The 25,742-nt window shown below is 45.5% G+C and overlaps 1 protein-coding gene across 1 annotated transcript in view; it reads right to left on the bottom strand.

The window, feature by feature from the left end:
* The window catches only part of BCAR3 (BCAR3 adaptor protein, NSP family member), a gene marked incomplete in the record, with an annotated part of 133,281 nt that extends 108,818 nt beyond the window's left edge, over positions 1-24,463 (bottom strand). Inside the window, 3 exon segments of the mRNA XM_027770415.1 lie at positions 13,640-13,967; positions 14,120-14,277; positions 24,374-24,463. Of these exon segments, the coding sequence (XP_027626216.1) occupies positions 13,640-13,956 (317 nt within the window).
* Positions 24,464-25,742: the final 1,279 nt, after the last annotated feature.

Below are 25,742 nucleotides of genomic sequence, written 5' to 3'. Positions count from 1 at the left end.
TCCATTTCTCCTTTCAAGATTTGGGCAGGCATGCACACATGCCTGGTGTGCTTCTCAGGTCGCTAGGTCTGGGACTCAGACTGTCAAGATAGCCATGTAGGGTCCAGCCACCTTCACCACCTCACCACTGGCTTCCCCAGTAATGTTCATTTTAATAATATATTTTATTTAACCTATGATTTCCAAGATACTATCACTTCAACACATAGTCACATAAAAATTATTAATAAAAATACCACATTTTCTTTTTATGCTACGAGATCTTTACATGTTTCCTCCCTCAGAGAGGCTTCCCTCCACTGAAGTAAGTAACACAGGGCCTTCTAATACCATCTTCCTCACACCGACTCATTCTGTAGCGAGGCACTTATTGATGTGTTTGTCCAAATGTTCCCTAAACAGGGAGCCCCCTAAGGCCAGGGGCAAAATCTGTTTCACTCTCTACTGAGTCCCTGATATCTGGCACAATGCCTGGCACAAAAGAAGCTTAATAAATATGCACTGAAGGACAAACAGCCAGTGACACTGACATTAAGTAGAACCGTGTGGCAAGGGCTCGGGCCAGGCGCTGAAGACAGGCTCTGTTTGTGTGTTAGTACAATGGCGTGCTGGTATTTTAGCACACTGTGGAGCTGCTGTACCTGTAAACTGTGAGTGTTGGCCAAGACGCACTGCTGTAGGGCAGACCCAGATAGAGGATCCCAGCCAGACGTCAAACTTTCTCCCACAGAAACTGCAGGCAGGGGACATGATCTCGGGTTACTCAGGAGGATTAGCTCCAGTTGCCAGGAGGAAGGAAGGAAAGCCTTCAATCTGAGCCCCTCCTCTGTGTGAAGTTCTGTGCTAGGCATCCTCACATGTGACTGGAGTTGACCCCTAGAGCCACCCTTGGAGAATGTGGATATTCAGAAAGGCAACACAGCTTATACAAGGTACAAAGCGGAGGTCTGGCTGCTGGAATCAGCGTCAAGGTCACTCGCTGCTTTTTTGATAGCCAAGTCTACATCAATGTCCTTTTGTGGCCTTCAGTGTCAGACATCTTAGCAGAGTTGAACAGAAGAATAAACTGCTGGTGACCAGGTGAGGGCTAAGAGCGGGCATGTGACCTCCTTAGCACACACTCCCGAAAGGGTGTACCAGGCAAAAGTGTGAAAAAGCGCTGACATTCAGTGGGGCCTTCACGGTTAGAGACAAGTTGACCTTCACGGCACCCTTCAGGGGGGTTATTCACACCCTCATTTCATACTTTAGAACTTGCTCTAGTTCACACACCTAAGAAGTGGTAAAAACAGAGATCTGGGGAACCAGCAGTTAGCGTAATGGCTGTCGCTGGACTCCCACGTAGTCGACCACGGGTCGCGTACTGGACCCGGGGGCTTAAAACTCACGCCGGGCGCGTGTGCGTGCGTGCCCAAAATCCCGAGAGGAGAATGGAGGAGAAGGGATTGCGGCGGGACCATCCCCCCTGGGGGGGGATTTCTCGCTTTCTCTCTGTCTCTGTCCGTCTGGCGAGCGTGTAAGTGAAAAACCCATAAAAAAAAAAAAAAAACAAAAAAAAAAAACAGAGATCTGAACTGAGACCTCTGGAATGCCTGTCTCATGCTTTGTCTCCTCTACATAGCAGGGATAATTTTACCTTTGGTTAATTCGGTTGCAAGTGAAGCTGAACTGTAGGCAGCCTGGGCTATATAAAGGCTGAGAAGTTATGGAGGGTTTCTCAGATCTCTGTAACATGGAAATAACAGCACAATCCTCCAGACAGGACCGTATATGCTTGTCTTTGGGGCTTCTAAGAGAAAGCTTGAAATTCTGTGTCCAGTCCTGTAGCTACTGTCTTGCAGACAGATTGGGGAGTGACCTCATCACAAAGCCACCAGCAGCCAGGTGAGTGTGACCTGAGGGTGTATCAGTCAGGAGGCTCAGACTGGTCTAAGATCTCTATCTAGGCCCCCTGAAGACATTCTTCCAATCTACGATAGTGAAGTAGGATGTTCCCTGCTTGTGTTTTCTGACCAGGCTGGAAGGGCTCCCAAATCCACATGTGATAAGAACATAAGTAATTTGCAACTGTTGGGGTCAACAGATGGAATAATGGTTAAGTCGCTGGACTCCCACGTAGTCGATCACCGTTGAGTCCCAGACTCAGAGGCTTAAAACTCACGCATGTACATCTGTGCGCAAAATCCCAAGAGGGGAACGGAAGAGAAGGGATTGCGGTGTGGCCATCCCCTTGGGGTGAGGGTGGGGTGATTTCTTGCTTTCTGGCTCTCTGTCTCTCTTTGTCTCTCTGGCAAGAGCATGTACCCCACAGCAAGAATCTCTCTAAAAATAATAATAATAATTGCAACTGCTTAGTGCCTTCTGTTTACAATGTTCTTTAACATCTATTGAAGTGCATGACACACTCAGAAGACTAAAAATTCTGACCTTCCTGGCCTGAGGAAACGTGATTTAAAGCAGGCCCATCTTGGTGGGGGGTGAAATGAAGGTTAGACCAGAGACGTTGAGCAGCTTTATTCAACAAGACTGCATTATGTAATTCCCTGATCATTTACTTGGTCTTGGTTTGCAATCAGTTAAAAACAAAACAAAACAAAACCCTTACTTTTCTGCAGAAAGACAGCTGAGAATGCACAGATCCCAGTTTTAGGTTCAAATCATCCTTGTCAGTAGAGGATTTAAGACTACCATCAGGCAGCTGGAGACCTGCAGGCATTTCCCATTCTCTGAGCTCCTCGACCCAAGAGCAGTGCAAGATGCAGGGCTGGGCTCACCGCTGATGCAGCTGCTCTGGGACTCGGCACAAAGGGACCACCAGCCCCGGGACATGCACCCTTCCTCGGAATTCACTATCCCACCCACAACAGCTGCATTGGAACACCAAGGGGGATTTCAAAATGTTAGTACAACTCAACTTGAAATTTTAAAAATAAAAATTAAACCTATGGAATATTACTTTCTAGAGACATTCTTGAACTCGGACCACTAAAAAGTCATTAACAACAAAAAAGTCATTATCACTCTGCTGACTCAGTACATCTTCTACTACACAGACTCTATTCATCTATTTTTTTTTAAGTTTCTTCCTTTTTTCCATGAGTAAGAGAGAGCTGGAGTGACATGGAGATGGAGAGACAGCATTCCCAACAGAGTCTTGACTCCACTATCTGCCTCCAGCTTTAGCCAGCTGCAGTGATGAGGCATGCTCATGCCCAGAGTACTCAGAGAGGTCACCAGATGCGAACCCAGAACCTTCCTATATGGGAAGGTACTGCTGCACCGCCATCCAGCTCCCAAATCTATTAATTTATTAAATATGTTTTTTAAAACTCTACATCTCAGGACCAGCAGATGACATAGTATACATTGTTGGACTCCCACACGGCCAACTGCAGTTCGAGTCCTGGACCTGGTAGCTTGAAATTCATGCCGGGTGCATGTGCATGCATGCTCAAGATCCTGGGAGGAGAATGAACAAGAAGGGATTACAGCATGGCCATCCCCTCCCGGGGGGTGATTTCTCTCTTTTCCTCTCACTGTTTCTGTCTCTCCCCACCCCTCATCCTCGCCCACGCAAACACATGCATCCTAAAGCAAAAACCTTTACCAAACCTCCGCCCCAAACTCTAAATCCCATTTTTCCTGTGTGGAATGCTTCCAGTTTGTAGACATCAGACAGGTCGTGTACAAATACACTGCAAACGCCGGCCTGTGGACCGTCACGTTGTGTATCTTCTTGATTAACTTTGAACTTCAGGCTGGTTTATTTGTAAGTCTGGGGGAACATCCTGCTTTGTTAAGGAGAAAATAGTGGTTACAGAACGTGGTGGTTTTGAAGAGGAACAAACCAAACCACTTCTTAGATAAGGGCATTGACACAGTCGGGCCTTTGGTCTCTAAATCAGTATTTTAGAGAAATCTCCAGGAATCCTTTGCCTCACGTCTTTGTCTCAGCTTTTCAGACCTGACACTGTAACATGGAGGTCACTCACGCCTGGGAAAGTGACCCGATTTTCACTGGGTTTGAGTCTGCAGACTTTCTGGTCACCGTCAGTTAAAACACTTGTGACGAGTCCGTCAGCTCCACTCAAGCAAACTAATGAAACACCACATTGTCCTGCCACATGCTCCGGCTGCACAAGAGGCAGAAGGAATTAGGCGCTCGCAGCTGTTCCCAGGAATGTGCGTCTCCACATACCCGCAGCAGGAAAAGGACCCAGAGAGCCTCCAAGCGCTGTACCTCACCTCTCCCAACCACACAGACATCCCAGCACCAGGAACTGGGCCCCTCTCAGCCCAAGGAAGGTCTCAGATTCAAATACAAATTCACCCTTGAAGATAACTGAATCAAAGGGACATCAGTCAAACAACGCTAATGTCAAGAGGAAATCCTGTCTGCAGCCCTCTCGGAGAAGCCTGGCTCCGCCTGTGGAACAAAGGCTCCTTCTGTGACACCAAGCAGCAGGTTTAAGAGCTCCCTGGCTGCTGGCTCTGGCCACCTTTCAAAACCACAAGTACAGCCAAGGGCAGCCAAGACATTGACAAAGCTAAGAGATATGGTCCCCAACAGAAAAGGCCAGCTCCCCCTTCTAGGCCTGCCTTCTGCCGGGCCCCTGGCAGCCAAGGCTCCATTCTCCCCAAAGAGGATGTCTGAGGCCCTGGATTCAGAAAGAAGATTTTTGCAAGAAGATAACTCGCAGCTGGCATCAACATTCTTGAGAGACTATGGAGCACAGTGTCTGGGGAAGGCCCCAGATTGTACTCTGGGTTCTAATCCCAGCTCAGTCATTTGCTAGGGTATGATCTTAGGTACTTCAACATCCCAGAATCTGTTTTCTCAACTATTGATGATGAGAATAATGATGTTCCTGATGAAATCCACCGTGTTTCTCATACAAGGTCAAGACGTTCAAACAAGATAATTGATGGACATACCCTTTAAGATATTTAAAAACTATAAAATGTATGAGATACTAATATTTTAGAGGATATGACACATGTGGGTATAATAATGCAAATTTTTAGGTGAAAAGGGAGACTTTTGTTTTGCCTGGGGACTCCCACAGGGCAGATGTTCAATTCACATTCAACTACACACATGTGACTTTGCAGTGATTAATAAGCTAAACATATCTGTTAGGAAAATAGCAAACTTGCTACTAATTAGCATATTTTATGAGACAAGGAGGTGTCTGTCTTGAGGGTTTCTCCATGGGGGTAGTAGGGTGCACATGAAGAGAGAGTCTGCTCTCCAAGATGGCCCCACCATCGTCATGCCAACACCAAATGTGATGAAATGGAAGGTGTTCAGACTTGACATCTGAGCAAGCCACTGTCACCCAAAATTAACCCCTGAATTCATCTAAAAGGTAAAAAGTGGTTTGCGAGGTTGAATGGGTGGTTCGTGTTTTCACAGCTCCTTCAAACTTAAAAGCTGAATTACAGTAGCCAAGTGGTGGCACAATGATAGCACAACTGAACCTACATGGAAAAGGTCCTGGCACAGTCCCGGCCAGCTGACTGGGGAGTGGGTCGCGGTGTGCAGACCCGGCCAGTGATGCCTGTCTCTCTCTTTCTCCCCCTTCTGTCTCTTTTGTGGAAGGAATAATAAACGTTTTTAAAAGCTGAATTAGGAATAGTCGTTCTCTTTCTCTCTTACTGTATTTCTACCGTGGCATCTTGGGTATTACCTCCTCTTCAGAGCCTTGGGTTTTCATTCATGCTGCTTGTCCCTTCCTTTTCACGTACACTTTGCGTATATCATGGCTTGCTCCAAAAAGTAATTGAGGCAGCTTGTAATCTTATTAGGAAGACTAATATATATATGTAACATATATTAGTCATATAAAATATATTTATATATTACTTTAAATGTACTATATATATAGTATTTTATATATGTGTGAGTATGTGTGTGTGTGTGTGTGTATATATATATATACATAGTACTTTAAACTCCCCTCAAAACCAAGAATGCCTCAAGAGAAGCTTGAAATTTTGTGTCCAGTCCTGTAGCTACTGTCTTGCAGACAGATTGGGGAGTGACCTCATCACAAAGCCACCAGCAGCCAGGTGAGTGTGACCTGAGGGTGTATCAGTCAGGAGGCTCAGACTGGTCTAAGATCTCTATCTAGGCCCCCTGAAGACATTCTTCCAATCTACGATAGTGAAGTAGGATGTTCCCTGCTTGTGTTTTCTGACCAGGCTGGAAGGGCTCCCAAATCCACATGTGATAAGAACATAAGTAATTTGCAACTGTTGGGGTCAACAGATGGAATAATGGTTAAGTCGCTGGACTCCCACGTAGTCGATCACCGTTGAGTCCCAGACTCAGAGGCTTAAAACTCACGCATGTACATCTGTGCGCAAAATCCCAAGAGGGGAACGGAAGAGAAGGGATTGCGGTGTGGCCATCCCCTTGGGGTGAGGGTGGGGTGATTTCTTGCTTTCTGGCTCTCTGTCTCTCTTTGTCTCTCTGGCAAGAGCATGTACCCCACAGCAAGAATCTCTCTAAAAATAATAATAATAATTGCAACTGCTTAGTGCCTTCTGTTTACAATGTTCTTTAACATCTATTGAAGTGCATGACACACTCAGAAGACTAAAAATTCTGACCTTCCTGGCCTGAGGAAACGTGATTTAAAGCAGGCCCATCTTGGTGGGGGGTGAAATGAAGGTTAGACCAGAGACGTTGAGCAGCTTTATTCAACAAGACTGCATTATGTAATTCCCTGATCATTTACTTGGTCTTGGTTTGCAATCAGTTAAAAACAAAACAAAACAAAACCCTTACTTTTCTGCAGAAAGACAGCTGAGAATGCACAGATCCCAGTTTTAGGTTCAAATCATCCTTGTCAGTAGAGGATTTAAGACTACCATCAGGCAGCTGGAGACCTGCAGGCATTTCCCATTCTCTGAGCTCCTCGACCCAAGAGCAGTGCAAGATGCAGGGCTGGGCTCACCGCTGATGCAGCTGCTCTGGGACTCGGCACAAAGGGACCACCAGCCCCGGGACATGCACCCTTCCTCGGAATTCACTATCCCACCCACAACAGCTGCATTGGAACACCAAGGGGGATTTCAAAATGTTAGTACAACTCAACTTGAAATTTTAAAAATAAAAATTAAACCTATGGAATATTACTTTCTAGAGACATTCTTGAACTCGGACCACTAAAAAGTCATTAACAACAAAAAAGTCATTATCACTCTGCTGACTCAGTACATCTTCTACTACACAGACTCTATTCATCTATTTTTTTTTAAGTTTCTTCCTTTTTTCCATGAGTAAGAGAGAGCTGGAGTGACATGGAGATGGAGAGACAGCATTCCCAACAGAGTCTTGACTCCACTATCTGCCTCCAGCTTTAGCCAGCTGCAGTGATGAGGCATGCTCATGCCCAGAGTACTCAGAGAGGTCACCAGATGCGAACCCAGAACCTTCCTATATGGGAAGGTACTGCTGCACCGCCATCCAGCTCCCAAATCTATTAATTTATTAAATATGTTTTTTAAAACTCTACATCTCAGGACCAGCAGATGACATAGTATACATTGTTGGACTCCCACACGGCCAACTGCAGTTCGAGTCCTGGACCTGGTAGCTTGAAATTCATGCCGGGTGCATGTGCATGCATGCTCAAGATCCTGGGAGGAGAATGAACAAGAAGGGATTACAGCATGGCCATCCCCTCCCGGGGGGTGATTTCTCTCTTTTCCTCTCACTGTTTCTGTCTCTCCCCACCCCTCATCCTCGCCCACGCAAACACATGCATCCTAAAGCAAAAACCTTTACCAAACCTCCGCCCCAAACTCTAAATCCCATTTTTCCTGTGTGGAATGCTTCCAGTTTGTAGACATCAGACAGGTCGTGTACAAATACACTGCAAACGCCGGCCTGTGGACCGTCACGTTGTGTATCTTCTTGATTAACTTTGAACTTCAGGCTGGTTTATTTGTAAGTCTGGGGGAACATCCTGCTTTGTTAAGGAGAAAATAGTGGTTACAGAACGTGGTGGTTTTGAAGAGGAACAAACCAAACCACTTCTTAGATAAGGGCATTGACACAGTCGGGCCTTTGGTCTCTAAATCAGTATTTTAGAGAAATCTCCAGGAATCCTTTGCCTCACGTCTTTGTCTCAGCTTTTCAGACCTGACACTGTAACATGGAGGTCACTCACGCCTGGGAAAGTGACCCGATTTTCACTGGGTTTGAGTCTGCAGACTTTCTGGTCACCGTCAGTTAAAACACTTGTGACGAGTCCGTCAGCTCCACTCAAGCAAACTAATGAAACACCACATTGTCCTGCCACATGCTCCGGCTGCACAAGAGGCAGAAGGAATTAGGCGCTCGCAGCTGTTCCCAGGAATGTGCGTCTCCACATACCCGCAGCAGGAAAAGGACCCAGAGAGCCTCCAAGCGCTGTACCTCACCTCTCCCAACCACACAGACATCCCAGCACCAGGAACTGGGCCCCTCTCAGCCCAAGGAAGGTCTCAGATTCAAATACAAATTCACCCTTGAAGATAACTGAATCAAAGGGACATCAGTCAAACAACGCTAATGTCAAGAGGAAATCCTGTCTGCAGCCCTCTCGGAGAAGCCTGGCTCCGCCTGTGGAACAAAGGCTCCTTCTGTGACACCAAGCAGCAGGTTTAAGAGCTCCCTGGCTGCTGGCTCTGGCCACCTTTCAAAACCACAAGTACAGCCAAGGGCAGCCAAGACATTGACAAAGCTAAGAGATATGGTCCCCAACAGAAAAGGCCAGCTCCCCCTTCTAGGCCTGCCTTCTGCCGGGCCCCTGGCAGCCAAGGCTCCATTCTCCCCAAAGAGGATGTCTGAGGCCCTGGATTCAGAAAGAAGATTTTTGCAAGAAGATAACTCGCAGCTGGCATCAACATTCTTGAGAGACTATGGAGCACAGTGTCTGGGGAAGGCCCCAGATTGTACTCTGGGTTCTAATCCCAGCTCAGTCATTTGCTAGGGTATGATCTTAGGTACTTCAACATCCCAGAATCTGTTTTCTCAACTATTGATGATGAGAATAATGATGTTCCTGATGAAATCCACCGTGTTTCTCATACAAGGTCAAGACGTTCAAACAAGATAATTGATGGACATACCCTTTAAGATATTTAAAAACTATAAAATGTATGAGATACTAATATTTTAGAGGATATGACACATGTGGGTATAATAATGCAAATTTTTAGGTGAAAAGGGAGACTTTTGTTTTGCCTGGGGACTCCCACAGGGCAGATGTTCAATTCACATTCAACTACACACATGTGACTTTGCAGTGATTAATAAGCTAAACATATCTGTTAGGAAAATAGCAAACTTGCTACTAATTAGCATATTTTATGAGACAAGGAGGTGTCTGTCTTGAGGGTTTCTCCATGGGGGTAGTAGGGTGCACATGAAGAGAGAGTCTGCTCTCCAAGATGGCCCCACCATCGTCATGCCAACACCAAATGTGATGAAATGGAAGGTGTTCAGACTTGACATCTGAGCAAGCCACTGTCACCCAAAATTAACCCCTGAATTCATCTAAAAGGTAAAAAGTGGTTTGCGAGGTTGAATGGGTGGTTCGTGTTTTCACAGCTCCTTCAAACTTAAAAGCTGAATTACAGTAGCCAAGTGGTGGCACAATGATAGCACAACTGAACCTACATGGAAAAGGTCCTGGCACAGTCCCGGCCAGCTGACTGGGGAGTGGGTCGCGGTGTGCAGACCCGGCCAGTGATGCCTGTCTCTCTCTTTCTCCCCCTTCTGTCTCTTTTGTGGAAGGAATAATAAACGTTTTTAAAAGCTGAATTAGGAATAGTCGTTCTCTTTCTCTCTTACTGTATTTCTACCGTGGCATCTTGGGTATTACCTCCTCTTCAGAGCCTTGGGTTTTCATTCATGCTGCTTGTCCCTTCCTTTTCACGTACACTTTGCGTATATCATGGCTTGCTCCAAAAAGTAATTGAGGCAGCTTGTAATCTTATTAGGAAGACTAATATATATATGTAACATATATTAGTCATATAAAATATATTTATATATTACTTTAAATGTACTATCTATATAGTATTTTATATATGTGTGAGTATGTGTGTGTGTGTGTGTGTATATATATATATACATAGTACTTTAAACTCTACTCAAAACCAAGAATGCCTCAAGAGATTTGAAAAAAAAAAAGTATTGATGGGACGAGAAGACGGAATAAAGGATTACATCACTGGACTCCCACGTACTCAACTGTGGTTTGAGTCCCAGACCTGGTGGCTTATACTCACACCAGGTGCATATGTGTGCATGCCCAAGATCCTGAGAGGAGAATGGAGGAGAAGGGACTGCAGCATGGCCATCCCCTCTTGGGGGTGACTTCTCACTTTCTTTCTCTCTTTCTCTGTCTCTCTAGTGAGCACAAACACTCTATAGCAAAAAATCTCTCTCTTAAAAAAAAAGTATTGGGAAGATAAATATATTAATCATAAGACTGAGTAAGGAGTAGGACTTTATGATCCTTTGACAAACAACCTCATGCCATCTCACTCAGCATAATTATTAGAGGATATGCACTTGGGGGACCAGCAGTTGGCATAATGGCTATGTTGCTGAACTCCCATGTGGCCGACCACGGTTCAAGTCCTGGACCTGGTGGCTTAAATTCACGCCTGGCACATGTACATGTGTGCCCAAGATCCCGAGAGGAGAATGGAGGAGAAGGGATTGCAGAGTGGCCATTCCCCCTGGGGGGTGATTTCTCACTTTCTGTCTCTCTGTCTCTCTCTGTCTTTCTGGCAAGTGCACATACCCTATAGCAAAAACATCTAAAAAAAAAAAAAGATATGCATTTGTAACTTCCTGTATTTACCTCTAACAGTAAGACATTATAAAATAAGAATAAAGGATATGAATTTGGATAAATAAAGCTTTGAATCATAAACAAATTTTAAACCAGCTGTGCTCGCTAAGTCTTCCACAGCCTGGACTTCAAACTTAGGACCTTGCGCCCACCCTCCAACAAGAGCTAGGGAGATTTGACCTCTGTCCAAGTCAGTTTTCAAATAAAAAAGCTTTGAACTCCTGGGCAGTTGACAGCTTGGACCTTCAGTGTTTATCCAGACTTTCCTCATGGTAGGAAGGGTGACTTCATTTACCACCTCCTCCCCACCTGCCCACCTCCGTGGAGTTTCCACTTGTAAGAATTGGCACCAGCCAGGAACTCAGAACTTCAGGGGGCAGGTTGTGAGCTGTGTCTGGTATACAGGAGACACCTAGCTCACGTGGGGTTAGGCAAATATATAGCAAGTGGTCCGTAGTGACCCAGGTAGACAGTGACTCCACATGGCGCAGCCTCACATCTATGTTCACTTTTGGCTGGCCAGAAGTTACTTGGTTTCACTGCTCAGCTCTGTATCCTTGCCAGTTATGTGCCAATGATGCACTAATAACAACACTCCACACAGGTGTGCACCTCTGTAGTTACCTACTTCATCTGCTGAGCTGGGAGCTCACCCACCTAGATTTTGTGGAACAGGTCCAGCACCTTCTACACCCCAGGATGGGGGAAATTTCTGACCTGGTGTCAGAAACATTTCAGAACTCCCCAATTTTTTCTACAGAGAGTATCAGGGCCTCTACTTATTTTCTTCTTGTGCTCCTGCAATTATGAAGCTAAAACTAATTCTGAACTCTTGTTTGCCATATTTTTCAAACATACCACACTTTTCCCACCTCCAGTTCTTTGTACTCAATGTCCTTATGCCTCAAACAGCCTGGAAGGTCCATGGCTGCCTTTTCTCCCCATGCAAGTTTCAGCTTAAATACCATCTCCTCAGAGATCTTTCCACTCTGCTAGAAAAGAGACCACATGCACTAAATCTCCAGCGTATCACTCTATTTCCTCCATAGCATTTACTACAATCTGTGGTGGTCTTATTTATTTGTTTATCATCTGGGTCCCTCTTTAGAACAGAAGCTCTGGAAAGACATCACTTCAAATGCTCCATGGCCACCTGCCTTGCCGGTTCATGTATTTCCATCATCCTTTAAGAGGGCAAACGTAGATTACTGCAATAGTCTGGCTTCTCGAATGTCTTCAAAGTAGACCAGCCCTTCAGTTAAGATACTCGGAATGGATAGGGAGACCTTTTCTGGGGGAAGTCCTGGGGCTTATAAAAAACTATTGTACTCAAGTGAACAAAGGCGCGCAAAAAACTTTTTCATTGGAAAAGTCATGACACATTTTTATGTAGAAAAGCACAGAAAACTATGTCATGACTTTTCTAAACACTCAATAGATACTGAACAAATAAATGAACTAAGATCAAATGACTTTCTTTACTACAAAGCTAGAAAAAGAAAGAAACAACGGAAGAAATCACCCCATTCCTTGCCCAATAGCATGGGGTACTGATGAATGCTCATCTTCTCCAGTAGGAAAAGGAGTGTAGTTTCTAAACTAGCTGCAACAAGCAGAAACCAATCACAGCCAGGCTGACTTCAAACCCAGAGAAGAATTTACAACCCAAGGCTTATTTAACAAGATCCCTGGCATAGAGAGGGCGAGATCAACTCCTGTCCTAAAGTATGCTGACGCTAACTTGATGCCTCCACACAAATCTTATTTCAGCATGTTGACAACCAAATATAAGGAAACACAGGTCCTAATTTTTAGACAGCCTATAGAATTGAATAGATGTTGTTCAGAATCTGATACTTTGATTAAAAAGAAAAAGCTGTGCTTTATTTTAAGGGACTTAATGATTAGGAACTTGGATTTCAAAATACTCTGAAATATTAGATAATATTAAGAAATGTGGGTCAACTGGTGTTCTGGTGGTTAAGGTGCCTGAATTCCCCATGGCCAACTGTGTGGTTCAAGTCCCAGACCAGGCAGCTTGAAAAATATGGTGGGCGTGTGTATGTGTGTACTCAAAATCCCAAGAGGAGAATGGAGAAGAAGGGTGATGATGGTGGCGGTGGTGCTTGCTCACTTTCCCTTACTCTGTCTCTCATAAGCGCATGCACCATATAGCAAGTTTAAAAAACAACAACAAAATAAATGGTTATTTTTTTTTAAGTATTACGTTTTATTTTATATATTTTGGTTATATTTTTAAGAAAATAAGAGTCCTTGGGGCCAGCAGGTGTTGTGGTGGTTAAGGACACTGGACTCCCACATGGTCAACAGCGGTTCAAGTCCTGGACCTGGCGGCATGCTTTCCCACTTTCTCTCTCTCTCTCTCCCTGGCTCTCTCACTCTCGTTCTGTGCCTCTCTGGTCAAAAAATTAAAATAAGTAAATAAAAATAAGATTAAGTAAAATAATTTTTTAAGAAAAAAGAAAAAGAGAAAGAAAATAAGACTCCTTATCTTGGAAAGACACATACTAAAAAATTTACAAATAAAATAAAATGAGATCCAAGATTTGCTTCAAAATAATAGCAGAAGAGAGAAAAGAAGTGTGAGGACAGCCCAAGCGGGACTGACCAGGAGTCAGTAACTGCTGAAGCTGGGCAGTGGGCCCACGGGAGTTAACCTCTTCACTCAACATCAGATATCTTTGACATTTTTCCTAATCAAAAGACTTTAAAAAGCCCTTCATACAAGTCATTGTTCACCCTTGAAATTTCAGAATTACCTGAAGGTGAAGGTTTCACCTTTCCAGTCTTGCAGTGGGTTCTCCTGGATGATGTCCTGGGTCAGAGGCGAGTTCTGCCGTGGGGATTTGGAGTGAGGGAGGGTGCCCATGTGACTGACGTTATCACAGGACCTGATGGGAGGAGGGCCTTTTTTCTTCCGTGGAAGGGTGCCATGTATAGACACGTCTTGATAGGCATCTGTGCGGTGCTCAGCGAGAGGGGACTTGCTGCTCAGAAGGTCCATGGATGAGGCCAGGGGGAACTGGTGATTCACTGGCATGTTTCTGGGAAGGCTTGCAAATTTTCCTGCAGCCATGATTCTCAAGTCTAAAGGGAGAAGAAAAGAGTGAAGGTATAAATCTAGGATAACCGTGAGAACTTGCTACTTACGAAAGGAAATAGAAATATGCCACATAGCAAAAGAAAATAGTCACAGTAAAAGACCAATGGCATTTAATGGTATGATTAGTGGAGCTTACTAAGGATGGGAAGTGTATTCTTCTTGCTCCTTTTATGATCCTACAGAGGAATTTTCCTGGGTTGGCAGCAAAACCGGAAGGGTAAACACACTGGAGCCGTTAGAGGCACATAAACCGTTCTATTATTTCAAATGACGAAAGCTGATGGAAAAGCACAACTAAGAAAAAAAGGTTATTAAGGCAGGACTCATGGTCTCTGTAATAAATGCACTAGAGAAAATGTTCTAAGTTTTGAGATAACTAAGCTCACGTATTGGCAACATCCTGTACATGGTAAGAACAGGCAGAGATTACTGGAATTTTCTAGCTGGTAGAATGTCTTCAGTACCAGACCAGCCCCTCAGTCGTGCTACCCAGAGTGACGGGGTGAATTTTTCTGGCAAAGACCTGGTGCTTATAAATAAATCAATGTACTCTAATTAATGAAGACAGGCCAGGGTCAGGGGTCAGGAGGTGGGCCTTTCTTCCATACATCAGCAGGCTCAGCTGCAAAGGAAAGTCCCTGGGGTAGGGAGGGGCTCCATGTACATTGTTCCCCAGAGGGGTCAGGAACCTCCTTGCCATCGCAGGGTTAAACTATACCCATGGGTGCCTGCACAGCCAGGGAGGAATAGAACGGGAAGGGGAAGAAGAAAAAGAAAGTGTGTGTGTGTGTGTGTGTGTGTGTGTGTGTGTGTATGTGTGTGTGTGTGGGGGGGGACAGGGGGGCTGTTGAGGAAACATGGAAAGAAAAAGGAAAGTGGCCCATGAGGCTGGGAGGGAAGCAGCCCCAACCACTGTTCCCAGCTATGAACACTAGTCAAAACGTTCACCTTGAACAGAGGAAGTAAGTGCCCCTAAAAACTAAACTCTGGTTTTGACCCAAGCTAAGTTATATAAGATGATTTTTCAGGTCAACAGAAAGAGGAAAAGAAATAGGAGCCTGAATAAAAATTAGGCCTGGTCCTTGGAGACGTCAGGCTCCAGAATCTGTTCTACACTCGTTACGATGCCAGACTCTGGTCCGGACCGCCCCGCAGGACAGCCCCATACACAGCCCTTCCTGAAGGCTGGGAGGAGAATGGCCCTTTGCTCAGCAGCCGGTTCTCAAGCCCACAGCCCCCACTTCCCATGGACCACCCCTTCCACTGCATTGATCAGGAAAGAGCTTTCAGTGAAAGTCACCACTTCACAGTACCAACACAGTCAGCTCCACAGAGAAACTGGGGACTCAGGAAGCGGTCTGAAGACCACCGAGAAGATTCAGCCTGCCACAAGCTGAGAGCAGGGGAATGGGGATAAAGACAGCAGAGGATGCAAAGGAAACACACCGAGCACCAGAACGCACGTGACCCTCTCCTTCCCTGTGCGAGAGGAGGAGGGGACAAGTGCTGAGGGCTGGATGGACAGAGACCTTTTGCTCAAGGCATATGATCATAATTCTGCCCTCAGTTCTTTGCTGGACATGGTAACTCTAGGGGTTGCCTGCTCCACATCTGCGTGGGACCACACAGAAAGCCTGGCTCACAGCAGGCTCAGAACTGTGGCATTGTGAGTCCCATGCAGGCCCCTCCCAGTTCTGGCCAGTACCTGGCACACTGTCAGCACTTTCTCAATGTTAATCATGATTACTAAAAAAGAAACCAAACTCCCTAGTCCCTACTGCTTGACCACCAGTGACGTAAGCCTCCACCCTACACACACACATACACACACTCACATGCGCGCACACACAGAACACACACAGAGCACACGCCCCTCATTTATGAACTGTTCAAACTGTTCAAACTGTTCTTTCTTCATAGACAGGTCTGAATTATTTCAAAGAAACTTGTGGGGGCCCAGCTCAGAGGGGCAGTGGTAATGCACTGCTCAAGTCAAGCTGAATCCAGATGGAAGGCTGCAGGTTCAGTTCTCTGGTTGACCAGTTCCTGCCAGGCAGTCTGTGATCCTGGCTGGCTGGCTAGGAAAGGGGAGGGTTGTGGTGTGAGACCCTACTGGGAAAGCATCTTTCTCTCTTTTTCATGAAAGAAACAAAACAAAAAAGAAAAAGAAAACCTGTGGGGTGCTCTGTAGCACGTTAGCCAGCCTCTTCCATGTGCGCAGGACCGCAATGTTCATCACATCCATTTCCAAGACAGCAAAATGGGAAAAGTTACCCCAGATCTTCTCTGCTTATCTGGTATCTATCTAGATTTCAGGGTTGAGCTTAAGAGCTCTAAAATGCCCTTCAGCAAATTCTCCATACCTCACTTCATTTTCTGATAACAAGAGGTGCTAACTGCCCCCTTCCTAGCTTTAATTCAACCAACATGTAAATGCCTACTCCAAATAGGACACTCAGAGAAACAGATGCCTAAGCCTCAGTCTCTGACTATGAGGTCTAACAGAGAAAAATACATCTCATAGAGACTCTTATGCTAGGAGCAGCATTATTACTATTTTTTAGCAGCTCAAGCAATACAGTAATTGACCATAATGATGGATTTTGACAGAAGGACTCCAAGATTTCAGAGAGGGCAACAATGGAGACAAGCATCCTGGAAGGTTAACGTCTGCAGGGGAAAGCCTTCCAAAGGAAGTCCTAACGGCAAATGCATAGAGGCATGCAAGTGTCCTGGTGCGCTCAGGACACTGCAAGTCATGTGGTGCAGCTCCAGGTAAGGCCAAGATGCATTTCCTGGAAGCAGCACAGCTTGGGACCAGACTATTGTTTTAAAGGCCCTGCCAAGGTATCTGAACTTCACCATATTTGCCAGGGAAGATCTGGAAGGGAAGGGCAGAATCCAGTCTATAGCCAGGTAGGTAATTCCAGAGGGGAGAGACAGAGATTGAGGGAGACAGGGAGGTCACTTGGGCTGATAGCTACAACCTTCAGGAGTGGTGAAGAACTCTGACCTGGGGCAGTGGCCAGGGGAGGAAAGGAAAGACAGGGTGAAGAGACCTCTGTCTGGGCAGAAGGAGGCCGCAGGAGGGTGGTGTGCTGCTGTAACATATCGAGTATTACAGTTTCAGAAGGGAATCCCTCCAGGAGGGAGGGTAACAAGCTCACTAATGGGGCTACTGCCTGTGAGGTGCCAGGGGCCAGTTCAGTCTAGGCAGTTAAACACCGGCGTGTGTAGTGAGGAGCAAGGGCAGATGTCAATTTTTAAGAGTCATCAACAGAAAGGGAATACTTAAATCAGGGAGTAGGTCCCTTAGCTTGTTATTATCAGATGTGATAACAGATGTGAAAGTACCTCTTAAACTTTCAGGAATCATACAATACCCATGAATTATATCCCTGCTCTCTCTCTCACCATGACTGCTTTACATCTATAACAACCAAAGCAAGGAGTGAGTTCTGAAAACATAAAGTGATGGTTCTGCATAAGAGCCCCGTGGGTGGCCTTCAATGTCCTGACTGATGCCCAAGCTGCAACCTGAGCAATGAAATCAGAAACTCTGTGAGAAGGACCTGGACATCAGCCTTTTTAAAGCTCCCTGGTATCGACCAATATGGAGCCTGGGTTGAGAACCACTGAATTAGTGCGTCTCTTTGATACAGAAAAACTTACATTCAGAATTGTTTTCCTGGATAACAGAATCAAATGACAATGAGAAGATATCATTCAGTCAACAGACTCTTCATTCATTCCTCAACATACGCATTTATGGAGGGTCTCTTATGTGGCTGCCACAGTGCGAGGTGGTGGGAACAGGGTCAAACAAGACTGAAGTGGTCCCTATCCCAGAGAGGCTAATACTCTATGAAGGAAGCAGATCATAAGTAATGGCCGTAAATGTTGGTAGTTCCCAGTTGGTAGTTTTCCAGATAAGGGATATAATCGTTCATTCATTCAGAAGTTTCCTCTGAGGGCTTACAGTACAGCAAGGCTGAGGACATACTAAGCCAGACAAGGTCCTGCTCTAATGGAGCCTATGCTGTGGTAGGGGAGCCAATCAATACAAACAAGAAAATAACTAGGCAACATCCAAGTGGTAAGTGCTACAGAGTATGAAATGGGATAAAACGATCAACGATATGGGTGGGGGCGGAGGGCTATTTTACATGAGTGCGGTCTGGGAAGGCCTTTCTGAAGATGTAACGATGATATGAGACTTTAAAAAATGAGAAGAAATCAATCAAGAAATGATCCAAAGGGAGTTCCAGGGAGGCAGACACTAAGTCCTAGAGGCAGGAACAAATGTTTGAACAGGAGGGTGGAAACTAAACCCCAGTCCCCAGGCTTTGACGCCCATGTTTTCCACTTAGAATATGTTTCTGTTTTGATGTTTCTAGTATTTCTGACAGACTGTTTGATTTTTTAAAATTTACTTGTCTATTTCTTCCAAGAGAGTAAGAGACACAGAAACAGAGAGACAGGTATTCCTAACGGGACCCCCATGCCTCCACCTACCTCCAGTCCTAGCCAGCTTGGATCATAGACATGCACACATGCCAGGCACAAACCCAGGGCCTTTTCCATGTGAGCCCAGCTGCATTACCACTGAACCACCACCTGGCCCCTTCTTATACACTATTTGAATTTCAAAATTCAAAATGGTATGAGGCCCAGATGGTGAAGCTCTGTGAGGCAATCCCAGATGGGAAGGTTACTGGTTCAAGTCTGGAGACCTCTGAGTATATCAACACACATTTGCCCATGACTGGGGGCTAGCTGAAGACCGGGAAGTGGATCATGGTATCAGAACCCTGTTAGGCGTTCCCTCCCACCACCTTGCTCACAGAAAAATAAATAAATAAACAAACTCTTTCCAAAAACCAAAACAGTATGAGCCAGAACCTAGGCTTTGGAGTCAGATACTTACAGATTTGATTTCTCCTCTGTTACTAACTTACTAATTCCATGGCTTGGGACAGTTACCTAACCTCTCTGATAGTTTCTCATGTGTAAAAATGAATTAATAGCACTTGTTTCACAGGATTGTTGTAAAAATTGATGTAATTATATATAGTACTCCAGGTATACATGTGCATGTCCCTCCCCAAAGGAGGGAGAACTGGAGAAGGGATTGCAGTGTGACCACTCCTTGTGGGAAGTGCTTTCTCATCTCCCTCCGTCTGTCTCTGGAGAGCATGCAATACTATAGCAAAATAATAATAATAATAATGATAATAATAAGTCAATAGTAAGCTTCCTCTAAGAAGAACAGGGACCATGTCTGTCTTGATTGTTACTGTGTCTTTTGTAGTGTCCGAGTTCACAAATGAAGTCACTGCTCCTGGGAAAATTGCAGCTAGAAAGGAAGAGGAGGGAAATGTTTAAACTAGAAAAACAGAAGTAAACAAGCAGGACAGACACAGACGCACATACAGCACACCAAGACCCTTTTCTTTAAAAGAAAAGCCCAGGTGAGGGACCAGCAGTTAGCGTAATGGCTATGTCGCTGGACTCCCACGTAGTCGACCGTGGTTTGTGTCCCGGACCTGGTGGCTTAAAACTCACGCCAGGCGCGTGTGCGTGCGTGCCCAAGATCCCGAGAGGAGAATGGAGGAGAAGAGACTTCGGTGTGGTCATGCTCCCTGGGGGGTGATTTCTCGCTTTCTGTCTCTCTGTCTCTCTCTGTCTGTCTGGCAAGTGCATGTGCCCTATAGCAAACACCTCTAAAAAAAAAAAAAAAAAGAAAGAAAAGAAAAGCCCAGGTGAGACTTTGGCCATCTGACCTCACCTCTCTGCTGTGCTGGTAAACACAGTGTCCCAACTGGTCTAAGGCCAGCTCTTGAAATATATACAAAGGTCAAAGACTCTATGTCACATAGGAGAGCCATGTGAACATCAAGAGTAAGCCTCAGAGACTAATATATGATACATGCCACCTCCCTGACCCTGGTCAGCCGCTATGCTTCCACGAAATGTTTGTGAACTGCAGCCCAAGCCACTTGCTTTACAAAGACGCCTTCAAGAAACTGGTGATCTTGCAATCTGAGGCAGAGATAAGCAGCCCACTCATTTGGATTTTTCCCTTTTATTTCTGAAATGAGATATTTTTAAGCGAAGCTCATAGTTATCTGATGTGGGTTTTAAGAACTTTCTGTCATCTTTTATACACTAGAAATGTGACTACCTCGGCTGCCCCACTATGATTATGACAGAGAATTTACAATTTGGTTCTCCAGTTTTGTATCTTCTCTGCAGAGTTAGACAGGGAGAGGAGACAGAACAACCACACAGATAAAATTGGCTTATCCACTGAGAATATAGTTTTGTTTGGGTTTAGGAATTAAAAGTATCCCTTTATTTTTGAAGTAAACCTATGAAGTCGGGCCAAATGATTAAAGTATGAATAATTCTTCCATGGATTGTATTTCAAGCAGTGCAGCACAGGATTTATAAGATAAGGTTCTTCAGATTCGCATCCATTTGACAAGCAGTCCTTTCTAATGAATAGGAGTATGATATCTTGGTTAGTCATCCTGGAAATACCAGGAGTTTAGAAGTCGAAGTTGAAGCGGGAGGGAATCCTCGGCTTGGTTGCTTTACAGCCGGGACGCCGCCTGCAGAACCGCTTTGCCCGTGGGCTTCCCCACAGTCTACTGGGCAGCCCCTCCCACTGGGGACCCGCGCTCAGCTGAGCCCCGCCCCTAGCACCGAGGCCTCCCGCCTCGTCCAGGATCCGCTGGGTCCCTGGCAACGGAGGGGGAGATTACCGACTCCAAACTGACCTTCCCTCCGCCTATGTACTTTCCATGGAGAGGTCTGGGTAGCCTTGGGAGATAAGAGTGAAGGTTTAGAAGCTCTGCATGCACGGCTCAACTTTCTATCCCAGTTAATGGCTTTACTTGAAGCGAAAGCAGGCAGGAGGCTAGACAAATGATTGTTCTCTTTGTGCACCTTGCTTCAAGCGCGTTAACGGCAAAACCAGAGTTCTCCACTCCCCCAGAATCCCAACCACGACCCACCGCGCCAAAGAACAGGGCTGCCTAGCCAACCAACATACTGGTTTAAGTTATGATATCCTGACTTTATGATGGGTTTAATCAAGCTGTAACCCCAGACTAGCCCTGTAGTCTTAGTGGTTAAGAGTGTCTACACTCGTTTAAACCGTGTGGCAGTGGGTGGCAACCTCAGCAGCCCAGGTGGGTGAGGAAAGATGGGCTGCGATCGATCGGGACCTCCTTCCAGCCTCGCCCACCAGCCCTCCCTTCCTTTGCCGTCCCCTCCCCTCCCGACCCCGGCGCAGAGGGAGCGACACAGCCAACTATTCATTCTTTCTCAACAAAGGGAGAGAGGGAGGGAGACGTGGTCAGCAGTCACGGGCTGGCTCCTTCGCTTTCTTTGCGAACTTCCCAAGAGATTAGCGCAGAGACTCTCCTCTAAGCCTTGGTTCCAGCGGAGGCCCCTGGGCCCTCGCTCCTCCCCGACCCGGGTCGGCCACCGGCGCGGCGGAGAGGAACCGGACCTGGAGGGTTGTGGACCGGGGTGGGGTGGTGGCCCGGGGTGGGGGGCCGGCCGAGCAGCCAGGACCCGAGGGGCTGGGGGCAGTGGCGGGCAAGGCCAGCGCCCGGCCAGATGCCGCTCAAGGGCTAAGAGCAGAGATGCTCCCCGCAGATCGCGGAGCGCCGCCCGCCGCGGGCCACGTCCAGCGCGGTTGGAGAGCAGGGAGAGCGCGAGTCGGGTCCCCACGCAGCCACCCTCCGCCTGCAATGCCAGCTCTGCCGGGAAGCACTCGCACGCCGGCTGGATGTGGCCCGGAGCCCAACTTTTCTCCACCAAACTTCCCAGCCCGCTCCTCCTGCGGCGAGTGGCCCAGGCATCCGGGGAGGAGGAGCAGTCCGCGGCTCCATTCAAATCAATAAGTTTGTTTTAAGTCTAAGTGCCTTAAAGGGTAAGCTAAAGTTATCTTGAAAATCTGCTGCAGAATTCATTGCCAGATGATAGTAGATGAAGCTTAACATGCAAAAGAAGTTTCTTACACTTCTTTCCTCTAGGCATTTCACAAACTGAGAGAGAAAACCTGAACAAATTCTATTCTTTACCACCAATCTTTCAAATTTAATTTAAGACTATTTACATGATGTAGCACAATTCTGACAAATTATTACCTTTAACATTTTTAAGCTAATAAAAAAATGCCAAAACGACTGCATGAAAAACATGTAAAAGTTGGGCAGAAAATTCCTGAACATGGGGTTGACAATAACATTCACTTAGGTGCCAAGTTTTTAGCCTGCCAAACAAACTACTGTATCTGTAATTCTCCTCTCAGTGCCAATTTAGTGTTCTCTAACATGAATATTTTGTTGAGGGAGGCCAAGGATTGGCTAGTATATCCTGATTTCTGGCCTTGAAGGATGAAGTTAATTTATCTGGCACAGGTAAAATATTTCCAAAAGGGAAAACCCAATTATTGATAACTATACACTCATAACCAGGAACTGTAGTCATACTCACAAAAACCTAGAATCAATTTTAATTAATTATCCATAAAGGGAGAGAATCAGAATTTGAAGTATCTACAGAAGCTCACTGCTGTCAAATATCTCCCATAAAGAGAGGGGAGAAAGAAGGAAAGAAATTAACTTCTTCATAATAAATCCAAAATAACACATTTTCAAAATCTGCTGAATTAGACCACACTCACTTAGGAGAAAGACAACTACTTTTTAAATCACTGTAGCCTGACTAATTTCTTCACCTTCCCCAGGAGTCTACACCCTAGACCAGGTTAACAATCCACTAAGTTTCTAATATGTAACTTGTACAAATACTCTGAGCTTATCATAAAATTTTGCAACTAAAGCAACCAAGCAACTTGCACACTTTATGTAATGTGATTTCGACTGTTAGGAAACTGACCCAATAACATCGGTTAAAAATCTAGGTTTCTAGAGATACAAATTTTGTCAATATTGTTAAAATTCTGTAATAAGATATCACCTAATGCTGTAATTCATTTATTTTAAAAAGATTAATATATACTGTTTACTTCTTACTGTTAACTCTTTTATACTTCCAAAGGTGTCAATGAGTGTAATTAAAAATCCAACCATCCTTTAATAAAATCTATCAAAATTCACTACCATGCATCTTTGTGTTTGCCACCTATCCTGAAAAGAATTTCTGGGGGGAAAAAATGCTCTGAAAAGTTTGTTACTAAAAAGATTCATTCATTTCCTCGTATCGAATTAACAAATCCTTGTTAAAATCTAATGGATTATACCATGTGTCAAGCGCTCACTCAATGGCACAAACCAGTCTCCCACATACCCTTCTCTTTTTGGAAAACTAGGAAGAGAGTAAACTGCTGCCTGTTGTTCCATCCTAACACTTAAAGCCCACTTCTTAATAAATGATCACTTAAAATTTTACGCTATTTTCTCCCTAAACAGTATGCCTCCCAAAATCATTAATCTAGTATACCAACTACTAAAGACGCAAATGATTTTTTTTTATCATTAGTCTTTTCACATAATTCAAACTCATTCATCATCACATCTTCCCCAACGTTTGCCAAGTCACAAGACACACTACTGTTTACAATCCCTCCCATCTGCCCCCTGCCAATACATATCAAACACTCGAGTCACTTGGCTTAAACCACAGTCCCCCCAAATAACCCTCTCAAATTTTAATTTAGATCCAAGACGCACTCATATTCTGATTCACATCTTTAATGGAAATTTTTTTAATCACCTGACTTTCACAGGGGTAAGTTCAGCCTTTTGATGCAGCCAGACCTTCCAGCTCTCATACTTTCACACTGGCACCCCAAATCTGACAGTACACTTTTTCATTCCGCACTTGCGGACGTATTTGCAATCTGCGGTGGTTAGTAACCTCTTGGCTTTCAAAGACAACTGCCCACTTTAAATTCATTCAAGTACTAGTATCCATTTCTATCATTTTGTTGCTACACACGCCCCGTTCTTTAAGGTTGAGGCCTACTAATTGTCCCTCCTGCCTGGAGTAGGAAAAGAAATGAAACAAAATATATTTACCACCATTCTCTTATAGGCAACTATTAAACGGCTCTCCTTTTTCACTGCACACTTCGCCCAACACACAATATAACGCGGTATCATACATGTCCATTGTTCAGGACTTCTGTAGGGCATCTACACTAATGGTCTCCCAAAATCAAACAAGACTTCAGATAACGCTGCGGGGAGGAGGGAGGGGCATATGATTCACCAAAAACTGCAATGAAGAGTAATGGAATATTTTCAGCAGTGGCATGCTAAAACTAATAGCTTATTGCAAAGGGGTACTGCTAAGCAACCATCACTGTAGCAATAAATCCACCAGCCCGGGGCGCACCGCGGAGACTCACCTCCCGGCACAGGGTTCGGGTCTCCGGCCGGGGCTCAGAGGGGCAGCGCCGTCCGCCCTGCACCCCTCGCGTCGCAGCTGCCGCAGGACGTGGCCCGGCAGCGGCAGGCGCAGCTCTGAGCGGGCGGCGCGCACTCCGGCCCTCAGCTGGTGATTTGCAGCTTCGCGGCCCCACCCCGGCGAGCCGATTCGTGCGGCCCCGCGGAACCCCCCGCGACATTTACATTCGGTGACCTCGCCTAGACTGCTCCGCCGGGATCTGAGAGTCCGGCTTTCCAAAATATTTCACCCCAGTAGCCAGTTTTCAAGTGTAGACCGACAGAGTTTCACTTCTTTACTGAAGCCCTCTCCAGAGACGACCTCGCCTCCACTCCTCCCCCTTCCCCGCGTTATTTAATTACCCAGCAGATCTGCTTTGCTCGTGGGCAGACACCTGGCTGGCTTTAGTAAAAAGGGCTTTGATGAAACAAAGACCCAGGTAACCACAAGAGAACAAGCCATGGGAACGGGCAAATCAATCACACTCGCATGGACTTACTGAAAGCGAAGGGGGAGGTGGCCACGGCGCTTCAGTACAGGTGGTTTGACAGAGAGAAAAACTGGCGCCCACTGGAGGATCCACTCTATCAGATATGAGACCTGGACGAAGCCATAGAAATAGTACACGGGTAGATAAACTGGCCGATGGACTAGAGCCCCCAAACAGATCTATTATACAGTGCATTTATTAACTATATCAAAAGGCTGCTATCGTACATTGGGGGACAGAACTGTCTGGTTTTCCAGTAAATGATGCTGGATCAACTGACTATTCACACGACCAAAAAGGAATCTTGACCCCCTACTTCACCCCCCAAGTCAATTCCAGATAGATTTTAGATCTAAATGTTCAAGGTAAAATAATAATACCGTTTTAGTTTGTTTTGCCACTATCTATAGGCCTATAACAAACACCACAGACTTCGTAATTTACAAAGAATAAAGGTTTATTCAGTTCATGATTCTGGATAGCCAAGGTTGAGGGCTGCATCGCTGAGGGCCTGCTTGCTGGTGGGGATGCTCTGAGAGGCCTGAGGTGTCTGTCACAGGGCATAACGTGGAAAGAGAGCAAGAATGCATGTCAGCTCTAGTCTTTTCCTTTTTCTATAAAACCACCAATATTCAACCATGGGGGCACCACCCTTATCTAATGCTAATTACCTCCCAAAGGGTCCACTTGTTGATACCGTAGTTGAATTTCCTCACTCTCTTAGTACCACTGCAATAGCAACCAAATTTCAACGCATGAGTTTTGAGAAGATGTTTTAAGTCACAGCAAACACTAGCCAAAGAAAATACCAGAAAATATCTCTGTGACCTTCAAGTAGACA

The sequence above is a fragment of the Tupaia chinensis genome, unplaced genomic scaffold, assembly GCF_000334495.1.
Source record: "Tupaia chinensis unplaced genomic scaffold, TupChi_1.0 Scaffold000023_1, whole genome shotgun sequence".
Taxonomy (NCBI): domain Eukaryota; kingdom Metazoa; phylum Chordata; class Mammalia; order Scandentia; family Tupaiidae; genus Tupaia; species Tupaia belangeri.
This window is presented reverse-complemented; position numbering and strand designations above follow the sequence as displayed.